A 22,573-nucleotide genomic window follows, 5' to 3' on the forward strand; every position below is an offset into this window, starting at 1 on the left:
ACATTTGAAGCCTGAAAACTGGATAAAAGCACTTTTGTAATCATGAATAGGATGAGTTGATTTTTTTTAACTATTAATGCGAGCGCAAAGCGAGAGACGAAATTTTGATAAACTGTCATCAAAAAGATTTTAAGTAGTTTAATTGTTATAGAATCAATATATAAAGAATCTTACGGAATAAACAAAGACAATATAAGTAGGCCTACTTGGGAAATCAAATAATGCGAGCACACAGCGCAAAAAGCTGCAAATGATATTCACACCATAAAACGGACATTTTACAGAGCACTTAAAAAAATCGATTTGTAAATCAAACAAAATAACAAAAGCTCGATGTCCGAGCTGAAATATGTTTTGTATATTGACTTCAAAATTTGAGCAAGATATGTACCGGTATCTCATACTCATAGAACAGGCGCTATGCGAAGCGCGAGCGAAAATTCAATAAAAAGACATCGAAATATATTAAACTCATTTTCCAAGTCTTCGATCGTGATCGACCTTATTTTTTTCACTCGTCTCCCTCCTCTTATTTTGCTCTTCTTTTTTCCTCCTTTCTTTCCCCGGCACCCTTTCCCCTTCTTTATCTTTTTTTTGTCTTCCTTTTTTCTTTTGTTTTGCTTCGCCAATAGGGGGGGGGGGGGGCCTCGCCGCCTCGGGGCACCCTGGATCCGCCTTTGATTGACTAACGTTAGAAGTGTGCCAAGCTAGCGGCGGCGGAGATCGATAGGAATTAAAAATTACGATGCTAACTTCAGTTAGCTAGAGACTATATGGAGATTCGATTGAGATAGAGATTTATAATGTGACTTTTATTTGTACATCTTTGAGTTTGTATGTTGGCGAATGAAAGGACCGGTAAGTACCGTATTCTAGATGCAATGCAAATTTAGGCAAGGACCTATAGCATAAGACTATATAATATTGACGAAAATAACCTTGTTTTAATTTAAAATTGGAAAAAGTAAAGTCCCATATGTAGTAATTTGTGTATGGTTTACCTCACTTGTTCACACTCATTCAATGAACTTGTTCTCAGTTATATCCACTCTAGGCGACACCCCAATACTTACCCGTGTTAAAAAACTGAGACTCCACTCACGCGCGTTTGGGCCGCCCTAGCTTAGAACTAAGTGATTTTTGCGATTTTTTTTTTAATTGTACACATTTATAAGATAGGTATAAATAGCTATGTGCGAATATGGGGGCATCGCGAGCGCTGGTTTTGAATTTGGTGGCACGGTTTTCGCGCGGGTTTTGCTACGAGTGGCATCGCCTCTGTCTGGGCGACTCATTGAAAATGGGGTTTAATGCGCATGCGCACATAGTAGGTGCAATCTCGTGCCTTTTAACAGACAGCTGAAGATGTGCTCTTTCTGTACATATAACTTTCAATGTGGATACTCGCCTGTAAAGTGTGGATATCGGAGCTTGAAAGTTCATCAAATTTTTGGACGCGTAAATGTTCGAAATTTTTTAATGGTAAGTAAAACAAGAATCCGATTAGGTATACAATTTGACTGGAAATATATTTGAATTATCAAAAAATCCAAACTTACGCGATTCTGACGTTGCGCAGTCCAGATATAAGAGATGCCAGCTACCCCTGTCACAGCCGGTCTCTCGGCAGTCGAGCTGCCCGATGCGCCTGCGGTTGGCAGGGTGATGGGAGCGGTCGATAGTGAGTCGTTCATGCTGGATTGAACTAGATCGTAAATTGCTTACTTGATGATTATGTTGTGCCTTTTTTGGGAAATCTCTGTCATTATACCGTAGATAATTCTGATATTGATTTTAATACATTCATTTGTCACAGAAAGATTTTATCATCCCAAGGTTATGTGACTCAAGATTCTAGGTGGTTGATTATCGTTTCATTTGGAAACTGAATTTGCTTTTGACAGTGGAATATCAATGTTGACTTTTCTAAAATTAAATTCATGGGTGGAAATCCCAGGGGGACACGTCCCCCTACCCAAAATAATAGGGGGACATGTAACAATAATACATTTTTTTTTTTTTCTTTCTTTTTTTCTTTTTTGGTCAAACTTTTTGGGGTGAAAATGACCTTACAACAGTTTGGGGATAAACTTTTTTTTTTAACTTGTCAGAGTTGCCAGCATCCATAGGCAGCGAAAGCTGGGGGAAGTGTACCCCCCCGCCCTTAATTTGAGGTGGGGGACGATCCCCCCACCTCAATTTTTTTTTTTTTTTTTTGATAACCTTTTTTTTTCTTTTCTTTTTTTTTTTGCTTGTCAAATTTAGTTTTCTGCGTCCCCCTATAATTTTTGGTTGATAACCTTTGGTGTATTTTTTTGATTATCAAAATAATTTGGTGGTCCCCCCTAAAACTGTTGGCTTTCGCCAGCGTCCCCCTACCTTTGGGGCCAATTTCCGCTCATGATTAAAATGCAAAAAATTTGTTGTTTAATTTTTCACTCTCAGAGGAAATATTTCACTTCCACATGGCTCTATTGTCTATTTTTTTTTATGTTATTCATTTTTTTTCTATTTTATTATAATTATTTTTTTTTCAAGAAGGGTGCAGGGGGGGGGGGGAGGGTTGTGTTCATAAGTTGAAATGGGGATGGGATTTGTATAAGTTTTTGTGTCACTTTTGTTCTCTTGTTTTGAGTGTTGGAGCTTTGATGCTTGTTTTTGTTGCTGTTCAGAGCTTTATTTATGTGCAGTGATTTCACGCTAGAATATGAACTTATTTTTCATTAAAAAAGGAGTGCTCGAACATGGCCTTTGTTGTAATCATACATATCCAAGAAATGCATATATTAAAGCTTAATTTTTATGTTTCCTTCTTGATACTTAAATTACATGCAATGCTACTTCTTTACACCCTCAAGACTCTGCTGCTCATCCTTCCTAAAAAAAATTGTAATCGAATGCCCACGGTCTCCAAAATGAAAGGTACATTATCCATCTATAAACAAATTGTTGAAACAATAAAATACATAAAGAATTGGTGAAACAATCAAATACATCAGAAAAGCACACTTGTATTTTTATACCATACAAAGTACATGTACAAAAGGAATGATATTTTTCATTTGTAAAAAAAAGACCCCATACATACATGTACACAATACTAAAGTTGAAAAAGAGCTAATTGTAATTTATATCAGAAAAACAAAGAAATACATTAGAAATTACAAAAACAATACTTTAAACAAATTCATTTAGGAAATTATCTACATGATGCTGTTTTGATGCCAACTAAATTATATACAAATTATCTCTCATTATCACCTTCATTTGGCAAAAAAAAGAGGCGAGTAATTGTAATTTGCATAATTAATTAGAATTAATTAAAAGAAATTATTTTACACATAAGAAGAAAAATTACCAAGTGAAATGATTACACATCAATTGAGTTTTCTTTCACCTTTCCATTGATACCTAAATTACTTCAAAGGGCTCAAAAACAAAGAAGTTAGAGCCCGTTGAAGACTTGGGTTCAAAATGGTCACAAAATGGTCACAAAAATCGGTTATGCACTCCATTGACTTTACATTAAGACAATGACCACAAATTTGGATAAATATGCGCGACTTAAACTGGAATAACTTTATAATTTCTTGATGAAAATTTGAGTTCTTGGTATCATTTGAAAGGTCTTTTTAAGGGCTTTCAAATGATACCAAATTCATTGAGATTTGAGGATTTTCATTTTTTTTGTCACATACCTAGTATAAATAGTATAATAATGTTTAATCGGTACTCACCGGTTCTTTTGTTGCATTTCCAGACCACTTCTCACAATTCTTGGCAAATAGTAGCGGTAAATTCCGTCGCCATAGACATGCTAGTCATCCATCTTTATTTATAAATGGAGCGCCCTTTACGATAGTTGTTAATGCCGCGGAGAAATCGTTAGGCATTTTGGCCTGTGTTCAAGGCGTACTTTCTGTTCTATTTTTTATATTGGAGATTGTGCATTTGTTGAATAGCGCCGTCTACGTCAGGTATGAGATCGAGCGTATACATCTCAATGAGTGTATTACACTCTTCCAAAATAATTATGATTCCGACCTAGAATCACGGCCGTCACTAAGATGAAGGGAGGTACAAGTAATCCCCCCGTAGCGGACCGTGACCCGGACGAGACAAAGCGTTGGGGGAGGGGGACTGCAATGTCTGTGAAATGCTGTGCCCCCCCATGCTTTCTCTCCTCCGGGTCACGGTTCGCCACTGAATCCCCCCTCCATGGCCTAAATGCCCAAGGAGATGCGTCTCTTTATAAAAATTGTAGGGGGTACAATATGAAATATCCCCTACTATTTTTGGTATTTTATTATTGAAAGAAATACATAAATCTAAATTTGAATGAAACATGTATTTTGCACCAGACGACCTGACTATGGGGTGATAAACCTTTTTCTAGCCTCTGGCCCCCCTTTGGGCAGAGTTTTCTGCCCTTTCGCCCTTTTTCTCCCACTATTCTGGATTTTGTCGGTTAATTTGCGCGGCCGTCGGGGGCTGGGGATTAGGAAAAGCGATGAGACGAGAAAAAAAATCGAAGAGAAAATAGGACAGAAAGGAGGTAGAGAAAGAAGAAAAGAGAGTAAAGAGAGCAAGCAAATAAAAAATTAATAGAAAATTTAAGGGAGGAGAAAATAGTGAGAAAGGTATTGGGGTTGGTGAGATTGTATGTATCCGTGTAAAAGAAATACTGAGTTTGAGATGTTGTCCGTTTCAGCAAATTAATGTCTGCCTGTTTTACAAGAGCGGGGTTTGTTGGACTGTTTGCAAAAAATGACAAGCTGATGGAATCGGAAAATGTTCCAATTGCTTCATGTTACCGATAGTGATAGCGGTTGAAGGTAAGTCGCACTCTGACGCTCTAAAACCAGCGGGGGTGGGGGACCTGCCCCCTAAATTTGATTGGGGACGATCGCGCTAATTTTTTTGTTGATAACATTTTGTTGTTGCTTGTCAAAAATTATCGGTCCCAACCCCCTGTAAAGCCTTCTTTTGCTTGTACAAAATTTTTGGTGGTCCCCTAATTTTGCTGGCTTCGTCCGAAAATAAATTGTGTTCTTTATTGTCTTTTATATTCATTTTAGGAAAAGAATCCCAAATTTTCAATTAATAAATTGTCTATGTAGTTATCCTGTTTATAAAAAAATACTTAGAATCTGCGTTTCTCTTTATATGACTTAAGACATTGTATATTATAAAGGTTATAGGATAGACCCTGTCTACACTCTAAATTACAGGGATTTAAAATAAGTCCAGAGAGACTGTAGTTAGGGACCAATCGATTTCTGGATTCAGTTTTAATCCTAAAGACTTAAATTTAAATCTCAAATGATTTAAATTGAAATCTTTCGAGATTCAAAAATGAATCTTAAGGATTCAAACTAAATCCGGAATTCGATTGGTCCCTAACTACAGTCCATGTGGACTTATTTTAAATCCCTGCAATTTAGAGTGTAAATTGTATGCTCGCATAAGTCGGTTAATTTCATATCCATTTTGTTATTGATATAAAAAAAAAGTCGGAAAACGTAATTTTTTTAGCTCGCGCGTCGAGCTGGTATAATTTTATCTGTGATATATATTTTAAATGATATTCATTCTATTTTACGCTTCACAGCAATATATTAAACGTTGCAGCACGCGCTGCGCGCCCGCATGAATTAATGATATTTATCTTGTTTATTGGATAGTTCTGGTTATCAGGTGAATGATTTAAATTACCGTTACACACTGAAACTGTTTTGCAAGTGAAAGGGGATTTTTTACCCTGATATTTTTTTTTTACTAAGAAAAATCATTAAAAAATCAGAGGTTTTATTTGAACAAAATTAGAGTTAATAAATTTTCGTATGCTTGATTTCTGTCGTCATAAACGAGCTAATGCTCTATATTTTCCAATTTTAATGATCTCTAATGACTCACCTTTTTCTTTTTGGAACGGATATGAAGTTCTATTGATATATTGAAGGTACAGTGAATGTCATTAGCATGTATTTATAGAAAATGACATTTCCTTTATTTTTTTAAACATTAATTGTTTCCGATTTGAAGGAAAAGTGCTCGCATATATAGGCCTACGTCATCACTCAATTATCACTTTTTTATTTTCTTTTGGTCAGGAATGGATTTTCCTTAATGCATACCAATTTCTTATACCATTGTTTATGCTATTTTCATAATAAAGTTTTAATGAATTCAAATTTGCACTACTTATTTTATTAAAAGACAAAATAACAAAACAACATCTAGTCATCATCATCATCATCATCAACGTCATTATCATGGCCATTACAACCATCATTATTCCGCCACCATCACCATCATCACCATAACCACCATCATCATCATTGTAATCAATCAACTTAATACAAACAATAAAAACACGTTAGTCAATTTCATGTGCTTCTTTCATTGCAGTGGTCTGCTGTTATGGCTTGCGTTCGAGCAACAATGCTTTTCTGCAATTCACTATTTTTAATCCAATTTTATTTATGAAAACAAAGTTTTCAATTCAAATTGTGCTCTCTTTAATGATTTGCAAAAATAATACAGACCTTTAAACTATTACTCAGCATTTTTAAAAGTATTTTGTACATTAGAAATACATGGAAAAAAATCGCAGACATAACAACGAACGACACAGTGTTGCTTGGATCAAAAAATAATATGCATCAACATGATTACACACATTTTTTTCCTCATTATGCAAATAAAACACCTTTTCTTTAAAACGGGTTGAGAAGAATAATTGCTCTTTTAATATGCGTACATTAGGCAAAATTTCATAACATAAGATCCTCTTGAAAACTAATCTGAACCCTTACAAAAATATAATTTTTATTTAGACTTTTCATCCAGTGTCGATGATATACGTGCTAGGTAATCCAAATTGTGACAGTAACAACACATTGTACGAAATTGAAAGAAATGCGGGGAGGCAAAATAATTATGTGCATAAAGAAATGATTAACCCAAATGACGCATGAATATAAAATTCAAAAGAGAAATCACAGCACAAAATATATTTACTTCATAATTATGTCCACATCAGAGTTCATTTAAATCTTTGTGTTCGTGTCAATGTACTCTAAAATATAATTCACCTACATATGCTTTAATATTAATCTGTTAGGGCCTATATGAAGAAGGACATAAATGTGAATAGAATAACAGCATATCCACGAAATTGGAATTAATTATTAAAAACATTTTTATTTCAGAAACACCATAGAATAATGTTTTATTATTAAAAGGTCAAGTCCACCTCAGAAAAATGTTGATTTTAATCAAATAGAGAAAGTCAGTCAGGCAAAATGCTGAAAATTTCATCAATATCGGATTTGAAATAAAAAGTTATGACATTTCAAAGTTTCCCTTATTTTTAACAAAATAGTTATATAAACATGCTAAATGAGAGAGTCGATGATGTCACTCTCTCACTATCTCTGTACTTTTTTATTGTTGGAATTATACAATATTTCAATTTACGATTAGGACCTCCTTGCCTGAACCACAAAATGTTAAAATAATGGAATTTCACGTGTTCAGGGATAAATGAAACTTCATTTCACATGACAATGTCGAGAAAACAAAAATATTTCATCTTTCATAAAATTAGATACAAAAGAAATAGTGAGTGAGTGATGTCATCAGTTCCTCATTTGCACACCGACCGAGATGTTCATATAACTGTTTTGTGAAATGAAACGAACTGTTAAAATGCCATAACTTTCTTATTTTACATTCGATGTTGATGAAATTTTAAGTGTTATGCTTGTTGAATTTTTCTCTTTTTATTCTTTTATACTTGTCCTTTAAGGGGGATACTTTAATCGAAACTCTTAACACTTTATCTTAAAATCGCATTTTTTGTAAACTTTGTGAACAACGCAAAATTCATAATTATCTCACTTTATAAAGACAAAATGTAACAGCCCATGCAATTTTAAGCATATACATAAGGCATTTTTATATACATGAAGCATAAAAGTAGCACCCATAAAATGTTTCACCGTATTATGCACAATGAAAAATTGTGGGCTAATCATATTCCAGGTGCTAAGGCAGTGCTTCACACAAAAGAAAAGTCTGCGTTCACCATTTTCAATCCTTAAAGGGGTAGTACGTTTCACATAGTTTTACTCTAGCAGGGACGATATAACACAAACTTTCTTATCATGTGGATATGAATTAAATTCAACAGTCTGGTTAATTAAACTGTTTTTGGTAGAAGTTGTCCTTTGTAACTCTGTCAAGTAGAATACCGCATGATTATTTGATATAGAAGAGGAAATATCTAAACATAATAACGTCTGAACCCGCTGGGCGGAAACAAGGGCCATCAAGGCCAGAAGTTTTTTACTTAACAGTGTTAGGGTTAATTGTTCATTATCGGGTAAAGACTTAATGTAGTTCAAAACAATTGACACATCCCACATACTACTGTACCTAGGCTTAGGGGGATTTTCATTGAATATCCCTTCCATTAAACGTACGACTAAAGGGTGTTGACCCACTGAATGCATCCCAATGGGTGGAATGGCAGAAGATAAAGCAGATCTGTAAGAATTAATTGTGGAATAAGCTTTGCCTGAAGAATGTTCATGGGCAAGGAAGTTAAGTGAACAGGGATCAATTTGTTGTTTACAACACCAATCACACCATTGATTCCATGCAGATTGATATTGTTTAGACGTTCCTTGTCTCCAAGATCGGGCGAGTAAGTTGGCAGCTGATTTTGAAATGCCTGCTGCATTCCATTGTCTGCCGAGAGTATCCAAGCGGCTAGGTGCAGACTTACTGGATAGTTGTTGGGGCGACGTAGTTTATTGGGAGAAGAAGGGGTGGGGCAACCAGCATGTGGAGAAGAGAAGGGAACCAGTGTTGTGCTCTCCACATCGGGGCTATGACGAGGGCCAGTCTTGTTTGGTCTGCTCGAAGTTTGAGGATTCTAGGGATAAGGCAAAAGGATGGAAAAATGTAAGGAGAAAAGAATTCCCACGAAATGGAAAAAGCATCAATAATATATGCAAATGGGTCGTACTTCCAAGAAGCATATTTTGGAAGTTGTTTATTTTCAGATGATGCAAACAAAGCAATGTCAGGGGCAAACGTGGTATTGATAATGCTATTAAAAATACAGGGGAGCAGGCTTAATTCCTTGTTCATGTCCCTCTTTGAAAGGACATCAGCAAATGAATTATCTTTCCCTGCCACGTGAGAGGCGGAAATCCAAATTCCTTATTTAATGCACCAAAACCAAATGCGTAACGCTATGTCATTTAAAAAGGGTACATTACCTCCCATCTTATTAACATAAGCGACCGAAGTGCTATTGTCAGAGAAAATACGAATATGGATATCCTGACATTGGCTACATAAGGTATGTAGTGCTTGTTCTATTGCTAGCAATTCAAGAGCATTGATATGCAAATCTTGTAACCCAGAAGACCAAAAACCTTGAGAGAAAGAATTATCTGAATGACGCACAGCTCCCCAACCTGATGTGCTTGCATCAGTGGATATTGTTATGGAAATCATAAGTCCACGGGCGGGATTGAAAAGCTCCAAGGGCCGGATCCGGCCCGCGGGCCGTAGTTTGAGAACTCCTGTCCTATACACAGTCGAGCACTATTAGATATTGCAGTATATCACTTACTACTTGCTTACCTATATATATCTATATATATATATATTCATATATATTCTATTTCAATCTGATAAGCGGATATTTTGAGCAGGATTAAAGAACGAGTTATGTATCGCTATCATGCTTGCTGATTTTTGTGTGTCATTGCAATCATATTTTATTTTTGCACATGCTGAATTATGGGGGGGGGGGCAAAACGATATCCCCCCAATATTGCTAGGGCGATCGCCCCTGCCGCCCCCATGATCGACACCTCTGAATATTCTATTGTATATCACCATGAATGACGAACACATAGACCCCAACCAAATTATGTTTGATAAACATTCAACCTTTAACCTTAAATTAGTAATCCCTGTCAGCAGGTTCAAAGTTATATAGCAGGGTGAAAACATTTAGTGCGAGATGCCATGGTGAAGTAATTTAAGATTTCATATATATAAGTGGGTGGGCACCATGCAAGTAAAAAGTAAAGTTTCATAAATTATGACAAATATTTTCTTATGTAATAATTATGTGACACAAATTTTTCTTATCCCAATATGTTTCTCTCCCTCTTCTCATTTCCCCTAGTGTTTTTTTGACACCCAATTCTTTCTAATTTTTTAATAAAAAGGGTGAAAAAAAAAACACGAGCAAGACGAAAACATATCAATTTGTTTGCGCTCCTTTTTTGCAGTGCGTAGCGTGTTAAATTATTTCCCTATGGAGAATAATAGAAAATACGCCGTTTTTGACGGATTTGCTAAGATATCTCCCAAACGCGTCAACAAGGTGATCTATCAAAACAGAATAGAATAGAGCAGATTCTCACCTTGAACATGATATGATTTTCATTTCATTTTAGTCAAATTAAGTTCTGTCACTTTTGAGGTTTTTGGAACCTTTCTTGATGATTTTGGAAATCCATTTGTACATGAGCCAATGGGCAAGTGCTGGAAACGAAACGTTTGGTGCAACTTCACATTGTTGTAAAAAAATATATACGTCACAATAGACCCTATCAAAAAAAGACATTTTGCAGAAAATGCGGTAGATTGCGAATACCTAAGAATGATTTTGATTGGATAAAAAAAACCTCTGTCACTTTTCACATTTGCAAAAGCTTTTGCAATAATTGGTCACTATAGTTTGGCGGATTCAGCCGATGGCATTGTGTGTACACAGTACACACGCATAGCTATGCAACGCAGCGCGTGAAGAATTTTGCAAGTTTTCATTATTCGTACAGCGACAACTTGAGTGTATGTTGGATAGGACCGTACCATTTTGACCGGGGGGTGTGCCAATGAATGCAAGTGATCAAGAAGAGTTACAAAACTGAAGGGAGTGAGAAAACAAGGAAAGTGAGAGGGAAATTTATGAAAACAAGTAATACGAGGAAAAATGACAAGAAAAGGAGAAGAAGTGAAAACACGCAGCTGAGTGCGCTCACGATATGTAAGTTGAACACCCCTGCACCGCAATGTAGCAGCCCGCCACTATACACGTAGACTGCCTGCACGATGCGAAGACAGGGGCGCGTATTAGTGACTGTGCGTTAAACGTCCCATTTCTATGCCTTATAAGAGGAGCGTTTTTTGTACACAACAAATTGATATGTTGGGGGAATTGGCGAGGACAAGTAGCTGAGGGACCCCCCCTCTCTCTGTAGTATGACACTCGCATACACAATGTTTCCACTCTTCCCAAAATTCAGAAAATTTCAAGTTCATGAAATTTTTGCTTTTTCCAGGAAAGGTTCGGGAAACGAAAAAATTCCAGGAAATTTCGGGAAATCAGAAAATTACAACCAAACAACAATTAAACGTAGAAACTATCAATTTCAGGTAACATTTACGTAGCTCAAAATTTTCCGCTCTCGCTCCGCGTTGGCATTTGTAATAGATGATTTTTTAAAGAGGACGTGAACAAAAAATAATGCTAAATAACTTGATTTGGGCAACCTAGGCCGAAATTAGGCTCGCTGTATTATTGCCCGATTTTTGTTTAAAATCAAACTTGAAAATTCCAGGAAATATTTATGAACGTGAGCAAATTTTGGCTTAAGTTTCGGGACATTTATTTTGGAGTTGTGGAAATACTGCATATACAAGAGAAGAATCTTACTCATCAAAATATTGCGTGCTCAAAGCGCAAGCTGACATTGTTTAATAAAAAAAGAGACACGAATTAATTAATCTTATTAATCATTCATGAACTTACCAATCAAATCATAGCACTTGGAAATTCATTAACAGCATAAAATGCTATCTCAGCATTATAAAATAAGGCGAGCGCAGCGCACCGAGCTAAAACTTTGTTTATCCCGATAAAAAACTTGAACATTTTAAACCATTTTCGGTAATCATGAAAAACATTGAAATTTCATGGGAGTTCAGCCGGGGAGCTAAAATCCAGACAATGAATATTTTTTTATTAATAGACTTTAAAAAATGTAAACCCCATTTGATATTCGATTGAAATTCGCGTTAAACAGCTAGTAAAAGCGGGAAAATAAAGTATTTTGTTTTCTCTACCATCATAATTCTCTTTCTCTTTAAATCTTCCTTTTTGGGGAGAGTATTTTGGTAAAAGAAAAAGATAATTGCTGGCTAGTGGGTGGCGAAATTTGAAACGTTGTTAGTCGAAAAATTCAAGCTGGCGCTGTTTAACTTCAATTTCTTTCACCTAAATTCGCGATGAATACTAGCACTATCAAATATATAATTATTAACGTCTGGCGAAAAGAATAACAAACCGATCAGGTGACGAGAACGCGTACACTTGATCTATATTCAGCTGCGATCGTGCGTCAGAAGGGAAGAGCACCTGCCAAGAAAATCAGGAAAAAGTCGTCAAAATGTAAGTTTCCCTTAATATCTTTAATTTCATTGTTGTTGGGAAAAAACTATTAACAATTCTTAATTATAATTTCAAAGAAAATTGTTTAAAGAGCGCGTACTTGTCAAATAATATCGAAATATAGTGTGAGTCAAAGATTTCTAACCCCGCATTTCCACTGATGTCGCCTATGAGGTCCATACATGTAATGTTTGGACCTCATTGGTACTAGGAGTGGTTATATCTCCATGTGTGACAAAATAAGGGTGGCAATGTTTGGCTTATTTTCTCTTTTTCTTTGGGGCAAATGCTTGATTTTTTACACTGACAGTTTCCATTAGACCTGTTAATTCATACTGTTTGGCTCTTATTGAAATTTGATTCTTTATATAATTTTTTCTTAATTAAAAAAAGAGATCAAAAAAATGAAAATTTTCTTGCCATATTACTTTCCACCAATAGAGGGCGTACACAAAAATATGCCCAAAATTCAAGTTTTTGAGCGCTCTGGTGAATACAAAAATTATTCCCACATTATTAATGATAAACATGATAAATAAATCAAAACTGTAGTGTATGGAAATTGGTAATTTTGGTCACAAAAAAGATATTTTAATGATTTTTTAAAGTGTGTGCTCTATACAGCATTGACATACCATAGTCCTACCTGTAGATTCTCCACAGGCCAGATTGTAGCAGTGAACAAGTGCTTGTTCACTGCTACCACCCTGCCTGTGGGAAATCTACAGGTAGGACTATGGTATGCCAATGTTGTATGGTAGTGGATCGTATTACCGAACACTTTTCATGAATTTGATCATATCAAACACATTATTCCAATAAAATTCACCAAACTTTCACCATAAATACACAAATACCTACAAAATATAAATATGCAGAAATTTTGCCAAAATTGTTTTTCCTTTTTACGACATCAGCTTCCAATTGGACCCCTCTTCGAAAGTGAAATATTTTGGTCACTTGAAAAGGTATCGTATTACCGAACGTGTGTTTTCTATGGGAAAAGTTGGGAAAACAACAAAGTCACTGAAGAGCTATTTTGACCATTTTTTATTGTTTTGAGTATATAAAGACTTCGAAATTGTGTTTTTGATAATTTTTCATCATTTTTCTATTTAAGTTCCCTTTGGAAGGAAGTTGCAAAGGTTTGAGCGTATTTGATTATTTTCTGACGCATATGATGCACGCGTTCGGTAATACAAGGCCAGTCGGTAATACAATCACTCACTATACAGAGCACACACTTTAAAAAATCATTAAAATATCACTTTTGTGACCAAAATTACTAATTTCTGTACAGTTGCAATATATTTTTCATTAGTAACTTGGGAATAATTTTTGTATTCACCAGAGCGCTCAAAAACTTGAATTTTGAGCATATTTTTGTGTACGCCCTCGATTGGTAGAAATTAATATGGAAGGAAAATTTTCATTTTTTGATCTCTATTTTTAATTAAGAAAAAAATGATTTAAAGTATCTATTTAAATAAGAGCCAAGTTGTATGAATAATAGGTGTAATGGAAACTGTCAGTGTAAAAACATCAATCATTTTCCCCAAACAAAAAGAGAAAATTAGCCAAACATTGCCACCCTTATTTTGCCACACATGGAGATATAACTGAGAACAAGGCTATATCATAACCTTGTTCATTGAATGAGTGCACACATGGAGATATAACTGAGAACAAGGTTATATCATAACCTTGTTCATTGAATGAGTGCACACATGGAGATATAAGTGAGAACAAGGTTATATCATAACCTTGTTCATTGAATGAGTGGCCTGTGCCTGTGGCTGTGCTGTGCACTCTGTGGCGACACCGCTATTCCTACGCATGTTGGGAAAGGCGACGCCAAACGGGTACGTTTTGGCCTTGAATTTCCAGCCCATTCCTATAAATTATGGCCTAAATTTAGGGGGCTTATCGTCATCCAAGTCACTGGGGACAAACTTGAGACACGCCTCAAAAATCAGCAATCTTTCAATAGAATCCACGGTTGGAAGATTTTCAAAAGATATCTATTGTTCGTGATGCGAAACGGTGCGAAGCTTCTCACTGAGCGGGGACTTCCTTCCACCACACGTTTTCCCATTGGCATTGACACAATAACAACTGACTCGGACACTTTTTCAAACGAAAATAAGCTAATTCTCTCTAACTCATGTAACATTTGTTATGGTGGACACCAAGTATATTTCATAAAAATTCCAATAGAAACCCATACATACCGCATGAACTGTCTCCCTTTGTGAGAAAGCTATGATAAAAAGACTAAAAGATTCCACACATTTCCATCCTTTTATTTCTCTCTATTATAGTATTGTGCATTAATTTGCACCCAGGACCTAAAGCTAATGGATTGGACATGCGACTCGTCAATAGCCCTATAACTGACATTCATCATTATTGCTATCATTTATTGTTTTAATTCATTATGATTCTTTTATCTGTATCTTCCCCAGCCCATCAGCCGTAGAAACACAACTTTTAATGAGAAGCATTCCAAGTTACCATGATGCAAACAATAGAAGATGTAAGAAGGCTGACCATGAGTGACATGAATGGGCGTCCTCTGGGTCGTACGGACACCCACTACCGGTCCGTCGTCCGCAACCACTCCATACCCATGAGCAGAAGTCTTCCTGTGAACCCGCCAAGGTTTGAAAAGCCCCGTGATGATTTATGGCGCAGCTCACAGAGCCTTACAGGCCGAGCCTCGATCATGACATACAACCACAAGCAATATCCGTCAGCCTCGGCTGCGCTGTCAGATTATATTTCAGACTATGAAAGCCAAAATTCTTCTCAAGATTCACAATCACAGCCTTCGTACAGAGTGAGTGCTACGATGTGTATAATTTGCAATGTGAATTGTGATTCTTTTCTTCCACTATTCATTCCCAACATATTTTTCACACATTTTATATAATTGTTTGACCACATCATATAAAGATTTAAATAAATATATAGCTCTATACAATACAATATAAGTATTTAGTTCAGTGATGATATTATGAAATTAGTTGTACTATGTACTCTGCTAGATTTTTTTTTACGGGTGACAGTAACGCATTGAAAAGCTGTTTCTAAAAAAAAGTCCTGTCCCGCCCCCTCCCCATATTGCTCTACAGATACACATTATAGTGTGTAAATGATTTTAAGCAGAATAATCATAAAATCAGTTTTATATAAAGAAAGACTTTCTATAAAGATTTAAAGTAACAGAAAACTTGGATGTTTGTATTTTATACCCCACAATCTTTTGAAGCGAATGTTCAAAAACTTATTTTACTTCTGTGTATCCCCATACAGAGAACTGTGAGTGATCTGCTTCTTCCTAAGTCATCACTCCAGAAAACAGTACAAAGAAGCCTAGAAACAGGAGATCAAGACACCAAAGATGAATTTCATCGCTTCAACATCCGCAAGCTAATTGATGACTCATATGAGCAGATTCTAAGGGCAGATTTGGAGCAAGGAAAAGGTAAAGAGACGAGTGACGAATAATAGCTTTTAATACTCCAAATTGGGCCTGATTTCAGCTGGTTGGTGCCCAACTGATGCTGCTGGTCACTTTTGTAATTTCTATAGACCAGTGGATCAATAAATCAGAAATACAAAAAAAATTCATATAGTCACATTAACATTGAATTCTTGGGCAAGTCGGTGAACTCTCGCTTTACCCATAATACCCTATTATTCCATATTGAAGCTGATACAATTTTTGTTTATCTACTTTTGTGAAAAGGACCTCGAAGTTAAATTAAGTACAAAATCAAATTCAATGATTCTATTAATTTCTTTGTGGATTATTCATTGACATATAATGTATTCTTTTGCCTGCAACTTCAAAGTATAAAAACAAGTGTTCTTTTGTTGGCCTCTCCATAATCTGATCCTGTCGCTGTCAAGTGCTACATGTACCTATTGATATTACTAATTTTATTATCTCACATTAAAGAAAACTTCCATAAACTTCCAGATTCAAAAAAGAAGGTAGTATTACTCATTTCTGGGTAACTACCAACTAAATTAATGGTTTTTAAGGAAATATGGAGAATATACATGTATGGGCGTTTCATGCATGTAAAGCTCTAAAAACAGGAAATTCAAGTATGTTTGGGTGAAGAATATATTTTCTCCCCTTCCTGTCGGCTTACGAAGAGTAGCTTCTTTTTTTTAAATTAAAGTAATGACTTAGATATACTCTGCACATTACTTTGCTGCAAAAACAGAGTACAGTCTTATAATTAATAGATTGGTTCAATTATTATAACCTAGGGTTGTATGACTATGATGCAATGAGAAATAGTCTAATTCTGTATCTGTGTGATACTTTTAAATATTTTTTGCAGGGAGGTTACACTAATGTTTTTTTTTTTCTTTTAGAGGGGGGTAAATAAAAGTCACTCTCTATTCAAGCAACAGTATTTATTTCTTGATATTTTGTATCCTTACTTTGATAATAATTTTTCCCTCTTTCTTACCATACTCTTTGCTTTACATGTATACTTTCCAGCCTCTACAATAGTTGCCACTGCCAAGCATCTTGGATCAGAAAGTTCTTTGACCATAGGAGAATCAACGCCTAATGGGAAAGAGTTTTCAGACACCATAAGTGAAATTAGTTCATCCACCGATGCTCTTCTGTTAGCCAACCCATACATGGTGAAGTTCAGTCAACGTGGAAGGACATCAGATCAAGGTGCTGCCTCATCATTACGTAGGTCAAGGAGCATAGATTCAGCAAGGCTTTCTGCCTCATCCAGCTATGCTAGGCAGAGACACATAAAGAGCTTGGGAAGATTGAATGAGACTAGGCAACAGACAAAGTCAAGTTCAAGCCAGTTAAGTGGTCAAAGACCTCAAGTTTCTTTAGACAGCAGCAATGTCTTGAGGATGTCTCACGGGGTTCCATCACCAAAGCACTCTGTGTATGATAAAAGACAGGAAACGAGGAGAACCGTTTCTTCCAGGAGCGATGGAAGACCCATTCCTGCATGGGTCTCTGACCTGGACAGCTCTGCAATGAGCAAGAAGAGGCTAGACACCCTGTACACAGACACTCTGTTGAGTGCAGATAGTAGTGGTACAATACACCTAGACTCCATGAAACAAAGTCAGATGAATGGAACATCCACGTCGTTACCTCGCAGTGATCTAATGATGCACACTTTGTCTTCACAGGGTCATTTAGAGGACCGAGCAATGTCAGTCATGTCAGCAGCAAGACCTCCACCCTCTTGGGTTGAAGAGTTGGATACCACTGTTGATAGCCTGTCAGGATCCCTAAGAATGCTTGGCAAGAAAATGGAAGGCCGTTATACAAGAGATCATAGAGTTAACCATCGGGTTGTCATCAACAATAGTCATAAGAATGGATTGTCTGGGGAAGTGTCTCGGCCAGCAAGTCTACAGTCAGATTTAAAGCAGCATAAGGTTACATCTAAACATACTGCATCAGAAATGAGATATTCTAAAGGTGGGAATATGGATAGAAACATAATCAAAGACAGGACTTCTTCTGATGTAGCTTTTACCAAAGAGAGGACGATAAATCAGAGACTCCACAGGACACAAAGTGCCAGTACCAATGACCTGATCAAAGAGTCACCTCATTGCGATACAACTAATGCTCCTTCCTCCCACGCTATCAATCACCGTCTCCACCTGCTGAGACAGAGTAAAGGTAAACCACAAGCCAGCCACAAGGACAAGTCTTCCAGAACTTCAACACTAAGATCATCCACCCACACCAACTTGCCTTTCGCACGGTCACCTCGACAGGGCCACCTTCCACCACCATCATATTTTGTCAGCGAATCAGACCCACAACAGTCCACCAAGAATACGCAACTAGACATCAGTACTACCACAGATAGCCTTATTTATTCATCTCCTTTTGGCCTTGATCGGGACATGCCCTTTCCTGACCTGTCAGTACTGCCGCCAGCCTATGGTGAATCACATAAACTGTCTCCTGTCCAAAGTAAGGGCCTTGATAGAACATTGAAAGAGGAGGAACTTGCTTCATCTTTGAGCTCTCTTTCATCTATAACATTAGATACAGATAGTCTAATGAATGAGAAGGCATCAAGGACCCCCCTCATAGCAGATCATGTCAGCGAATCAACAGTTGGAGGTGTGTGATGCCATGTATTTCTGTATTGATGGTTCCATATATATAATGATCTTGTGAAATATTCAGAAAAATCTTTTAAAACTCCTTGAAACCATCCTGTTTTGTATTATCAGAGTATATTTTCATATTGTTAATCATGCATTTAAAAGTTTTAGCCAATGCTGGGGAACTGCTAATATGCATTACAAAGAGTTGTGATTGATCCGATCAGCCATAACTATGGAAAGCCAGCATTATCGACACCTAAAATCCATGTTTGCTTGAAATATTTTCTAGATATGGTGTAAATTCATAATTGATTTCTTGAAAATTTAGAGTGATTCTCTTTACTTACAAAGGAGAGTGTGCATTTTTTTTGTTGAAAAAATTATGACATCAACGGATTTTCATACAGTTGACGTTGATCGGATCAATCGTAACTCGTTGTAAGACGGGCCCCTGAAATATCAAAAAGCTAACTGGATTGTAACAGACTATCATTAAGAAATAGATTAAAGACTGCATTATGATACTTTTCGAAGCATAGTTTGTATTTCAGTTTAAGAGATCTTCTTTTTTTTTAAGCTGATGAGAACAAAATTTTACAAATTGTACAAATCTAATGGAAGATACATCAATTTAGAGCAATGCTTTAACATGTAACTCGTTTGAAGTGCTCAAAGCCAGGTTTGTTTTTTCTTGCAATGTGTTTATTTTTTATATCTTGTATCAGCATGCATTTTGAAAAAAATTCATGGAGCATTTTAGTGATCTTCTGTGCATCTGTCTGATGGGACATTGTAATTGATAAATGATTTTGTTAGTAACAGTTTCTGTTGCTCTTAATTTTACACATCAAGTACTTCACTGTCTCAAATTCATAGATACGGCTAGAACGAATGCCATGCTCCGTCGAGCTAACCGCATCGTGGAGAATACCCAGGCTAGCCTCAACGACTCCAGTCTCTTGGAGGAGCAGGCTCATACAGCGAGGAGCTCGGATACAGAGGAACTCCTGGCAGGAGACCAAGAATTAATGAGCAGAGTGCAAACACGGTAAGGCTCTTTGTACTTCTAGAGGCCACCGCACACCTTACGATCCGACTGGTCTGCGGCTGAGTGAGTAGAGATGAATCGCAAGGTAGTCATAAGCCTCGACACCGCACACCTTGTGATCCGACTTCCATGCTGTCTGCGACTCACGCATGCGCCTTTTGCTTTTTGCCATAGCAACTGAGAAAATGACGCTTACTACTGCGTATGCGCGTTGCACATTGATGTACCCGTCGGTATTCTGCTGTCTGATTGGCTGGATGATGGATTGAGCTTGCAATCCAGTTGTAATTATTTGACATGTGAAATCCTTACGATTATTCTTGCGACTTGTCTCTGACCGGTCTGCAACTCTCAAGCTGACAAGAGCTGTGACGTCATATCTCCCCTCAATCAGTCGCAAGCCAATCATAGACCAGTTGGGTCGTGAGATGTGCAGTGGCCTTAAAGCTGTTGATCCTCCATGTGTGCATTGCTCTTGGTGCTGATGTCTATCTTCTCTCACCAGGGTACGAATGTTGGGAGGGAACTGATCGTAAAAATTTACATTGCAGCTGAGGGAAGCAAAACCTTGTTTTAAAAAACATAAATTTCCAGGAGAAAGAGAGCCCTGTAAAGACATTTATAACTCTATCTTGAATGTGCCAAAGCTTGGATCTGGGCATGAAATCGCTTTTAGATTATTTTACCACTAAAAGAGAGAAATAGTCCTCCCCTCACTTTTTGAAATACAAAGACGTGTCACCCTAGTTTATGTTATTGTACCAGACTGGTTAGGTCAGGCTTGTGATTGTGCATGATTACTATTCAAATTGGAAGATAATAAATGCAAACATTGTCTGAAAATGACAAAATTACAATATTCTGTTTTGTTTTTGCATGAGATTCTTGAGACTGAACAGTCATGGTTTTTTTTTTTCATTTAAATTCAAAACCTTTTTTTTTTAACTTGCTATCTGTACTTGAGAATGGGTACAATGGCTATCAGATGTGAAACCTATCTTTTTGTTTGCTTTATTTTATTTTGCAGCTTAAAAGCAGAGGGAGGTGCCTTCAGAGATCCTACAACCCAGGAAATGCTTGATCATTTTCTAGAAGATTGTATTCTATCGGGAAAGGTGAGTCTATAATCATGTTCAGGGAGATAAATTGAAAGGGAGGGGTAGAAAGTGAGAGAGAGAGAAAAGGGATATGGAACAGATAGACAGACAGAGGTAGTGTAGGGGAAGGGGAGGCAAGTGAGAAGTCATTATACTGAGTTGAGAATGAGAGAAGAAAAGTTGTCATTATTTCTTTGATATTTGTCATCACCTGTGCCTGGGAGCCAAAAAGCAAACTGAATCGTTGTGACTGCAGATCTGTCTTCCTGATTTTACTAATTGGGGATGTGCAGGTGGACCATTACGCAGAGGTTTCCCGTGGAGCGTTATGGCCCAGTGGATTAGTCTTCGGACTTTGAAACAGAGGGTCGTGGGTTCGAATCCCAGCCATGGCGTAATTTCCTTCAGCAAGAAATTTATCCACATTGTGCTGCACTCGACCCAGGTGAGGTGAATGGGTACCCGGTAGGATTTTTCCTTGAACGCTTTAGCGCCTATTAATATGGCGGCTCAGCTACAGCCGGGGTAATAATATGATACCAATTACCAAAGCGCAGTAGAGTATATGCACATAGTAGCTGCGCTATATAAATGGACCTATTATTATTATTATTATTATACTCTTATGAAAAGTGCAGTGGGTTTGATGCAAAAACTGGTGACTCATCTACATGGGGCCTCCTTTTTAGCATCTTATTTTTGGGACAAATTGTTTTTGCACCGTTACATAGCATGCATTTATGAAACAGAGTGGGGACATGATAACACACAACAGAGAATTTAATCATCTGCCCAGAGTGAACCTGAAGCCACTCTATTTGGTTTTAGCAGTCAGACACACAACTGAGCCAACATCCTCACATGAGTGAGAGGGATACAAATTGCCTTTCAGAAATGTTAATCCCTGTTTTATACTTTAAATGTTACCATGTATTCACAAATTTTCCAAAGTATATTTTTGGTTTCAGCTTTCTTTGAACTTTGAAGTATTTTTTTTCTGTTGATGGATTCATCAAATCATGCAAAAACAAAAGCACTGCCAAGTGTCAAATTCAATCAGAAAAAAGAAACCGAATAATATCTGGATATATATTGTGCTAATAAAATTGAAGATTTTTACTCACATTTTGCAATTTGTAATTTGTACGTAATCCATGATCTATTGCCATTTTTTTCAGGAGAGTCCTGATATTTCTGAGGAACGTATTTCTGAAGGCCCGCTTGAGTCACTGAAAAATATGCTGTTCAAGCTGCAGGACATGGCATCACTGCATGATGTAGAATCAGGAGGAGAAACAAAATTACACCAGCATAGGGAACCTTCATCAGAAAGAAGCAAGAAGCTACATGTAAGTCCTAAAGACAGATTGTGTATGGTTTGAAACTATTTAATCTAAATCAGACTGTAGGCTTTCTTCATTTCGGCTAAAAAAATGATTTTGTCTAGCATGTGAAATTATCACTTGTTCTATCCACTGTTTGGTCCAGTCGGTATTCAATTGGAAGTATTGATTTTGTTAGTATTTTCTTTATTTTGCTTTTCTAAGCAAAATGCTGAAACTCGTATTCAGTTCATCTATAATATCTATCATGTCTATCAAGCCAAATTTCAAGCAAATACTTACTCACTCAAAACAATTGTTGCATCATAAAACATCATTTAAGCAAATCACTTAGCCAGAAATGCAATTGAATGCCAAAGGTGGATAAGTATTTTACTTAAGCAAAATGCCAAGGAAAATATTTTAAATTCTGGCCTAAATATCCAATTGAATACTGGCCCTGGCTTTTAATAGCTGAAGTAAAGAT

The 22,573-nt window shown here is 36.7% G+C and overlaps 1 protein-coding gene across 1 annotated transcript in view; it reads left to right on the forward strand.

Annotated features, from left to right (window-relative positions):
• The first annotated feature begins 735 nt into the window (after positions 1-735).
• Positions 736-22,573, forward strand: part of LOC121414923 — a 57,607-nt gene continuing 35,769 nt past the window's right edge. Inside the window, exons 1-7 of the mRNA XM_041607969.1 lie at positions 736-858; positions 14,953-15,326; positions 15,803-15,974; positions 17,010-18,632; positions 19,496-19,667; positions 20,695-20,782; positions 21,943-22,113. Of these exons, the coding sequence (XP_041463903.1) occupies positions 15,003-15,326; positions 15,803-15,974; positions 17,010-18,632; positions 19,496-19,667; positions 20,695-20,782; positions 21,943-22,113 (2,550 nt within the window). The 5' untranslated portion in view covers positions 736-858; positions 14,953-15,002. The remainder of the gene's footprint in view (positions 859-14,952; positions 15,327-15,802; positions 15,975-17,009; positions 18,633-19,495; positions 19,668-20,694; positions 20,783-21,942; positions 22,114-22,573) is intronic.

The sequence above is a fragment of the Lytechinus variegatus genome, chromosome 5, assembly GCF_018143015.1.
Source record: "Lytechinus variegatus isolate NC3 chromosome 5, Lvar_3.0, whole genome shotgun sequence".
Lineage (NCBI taxonomy): Eukaryota > Metazoa > Echinodermata > Echinoidea > Temnopleuroida > Toxopneustidae > Lytechinus > Lytechinus variegatus.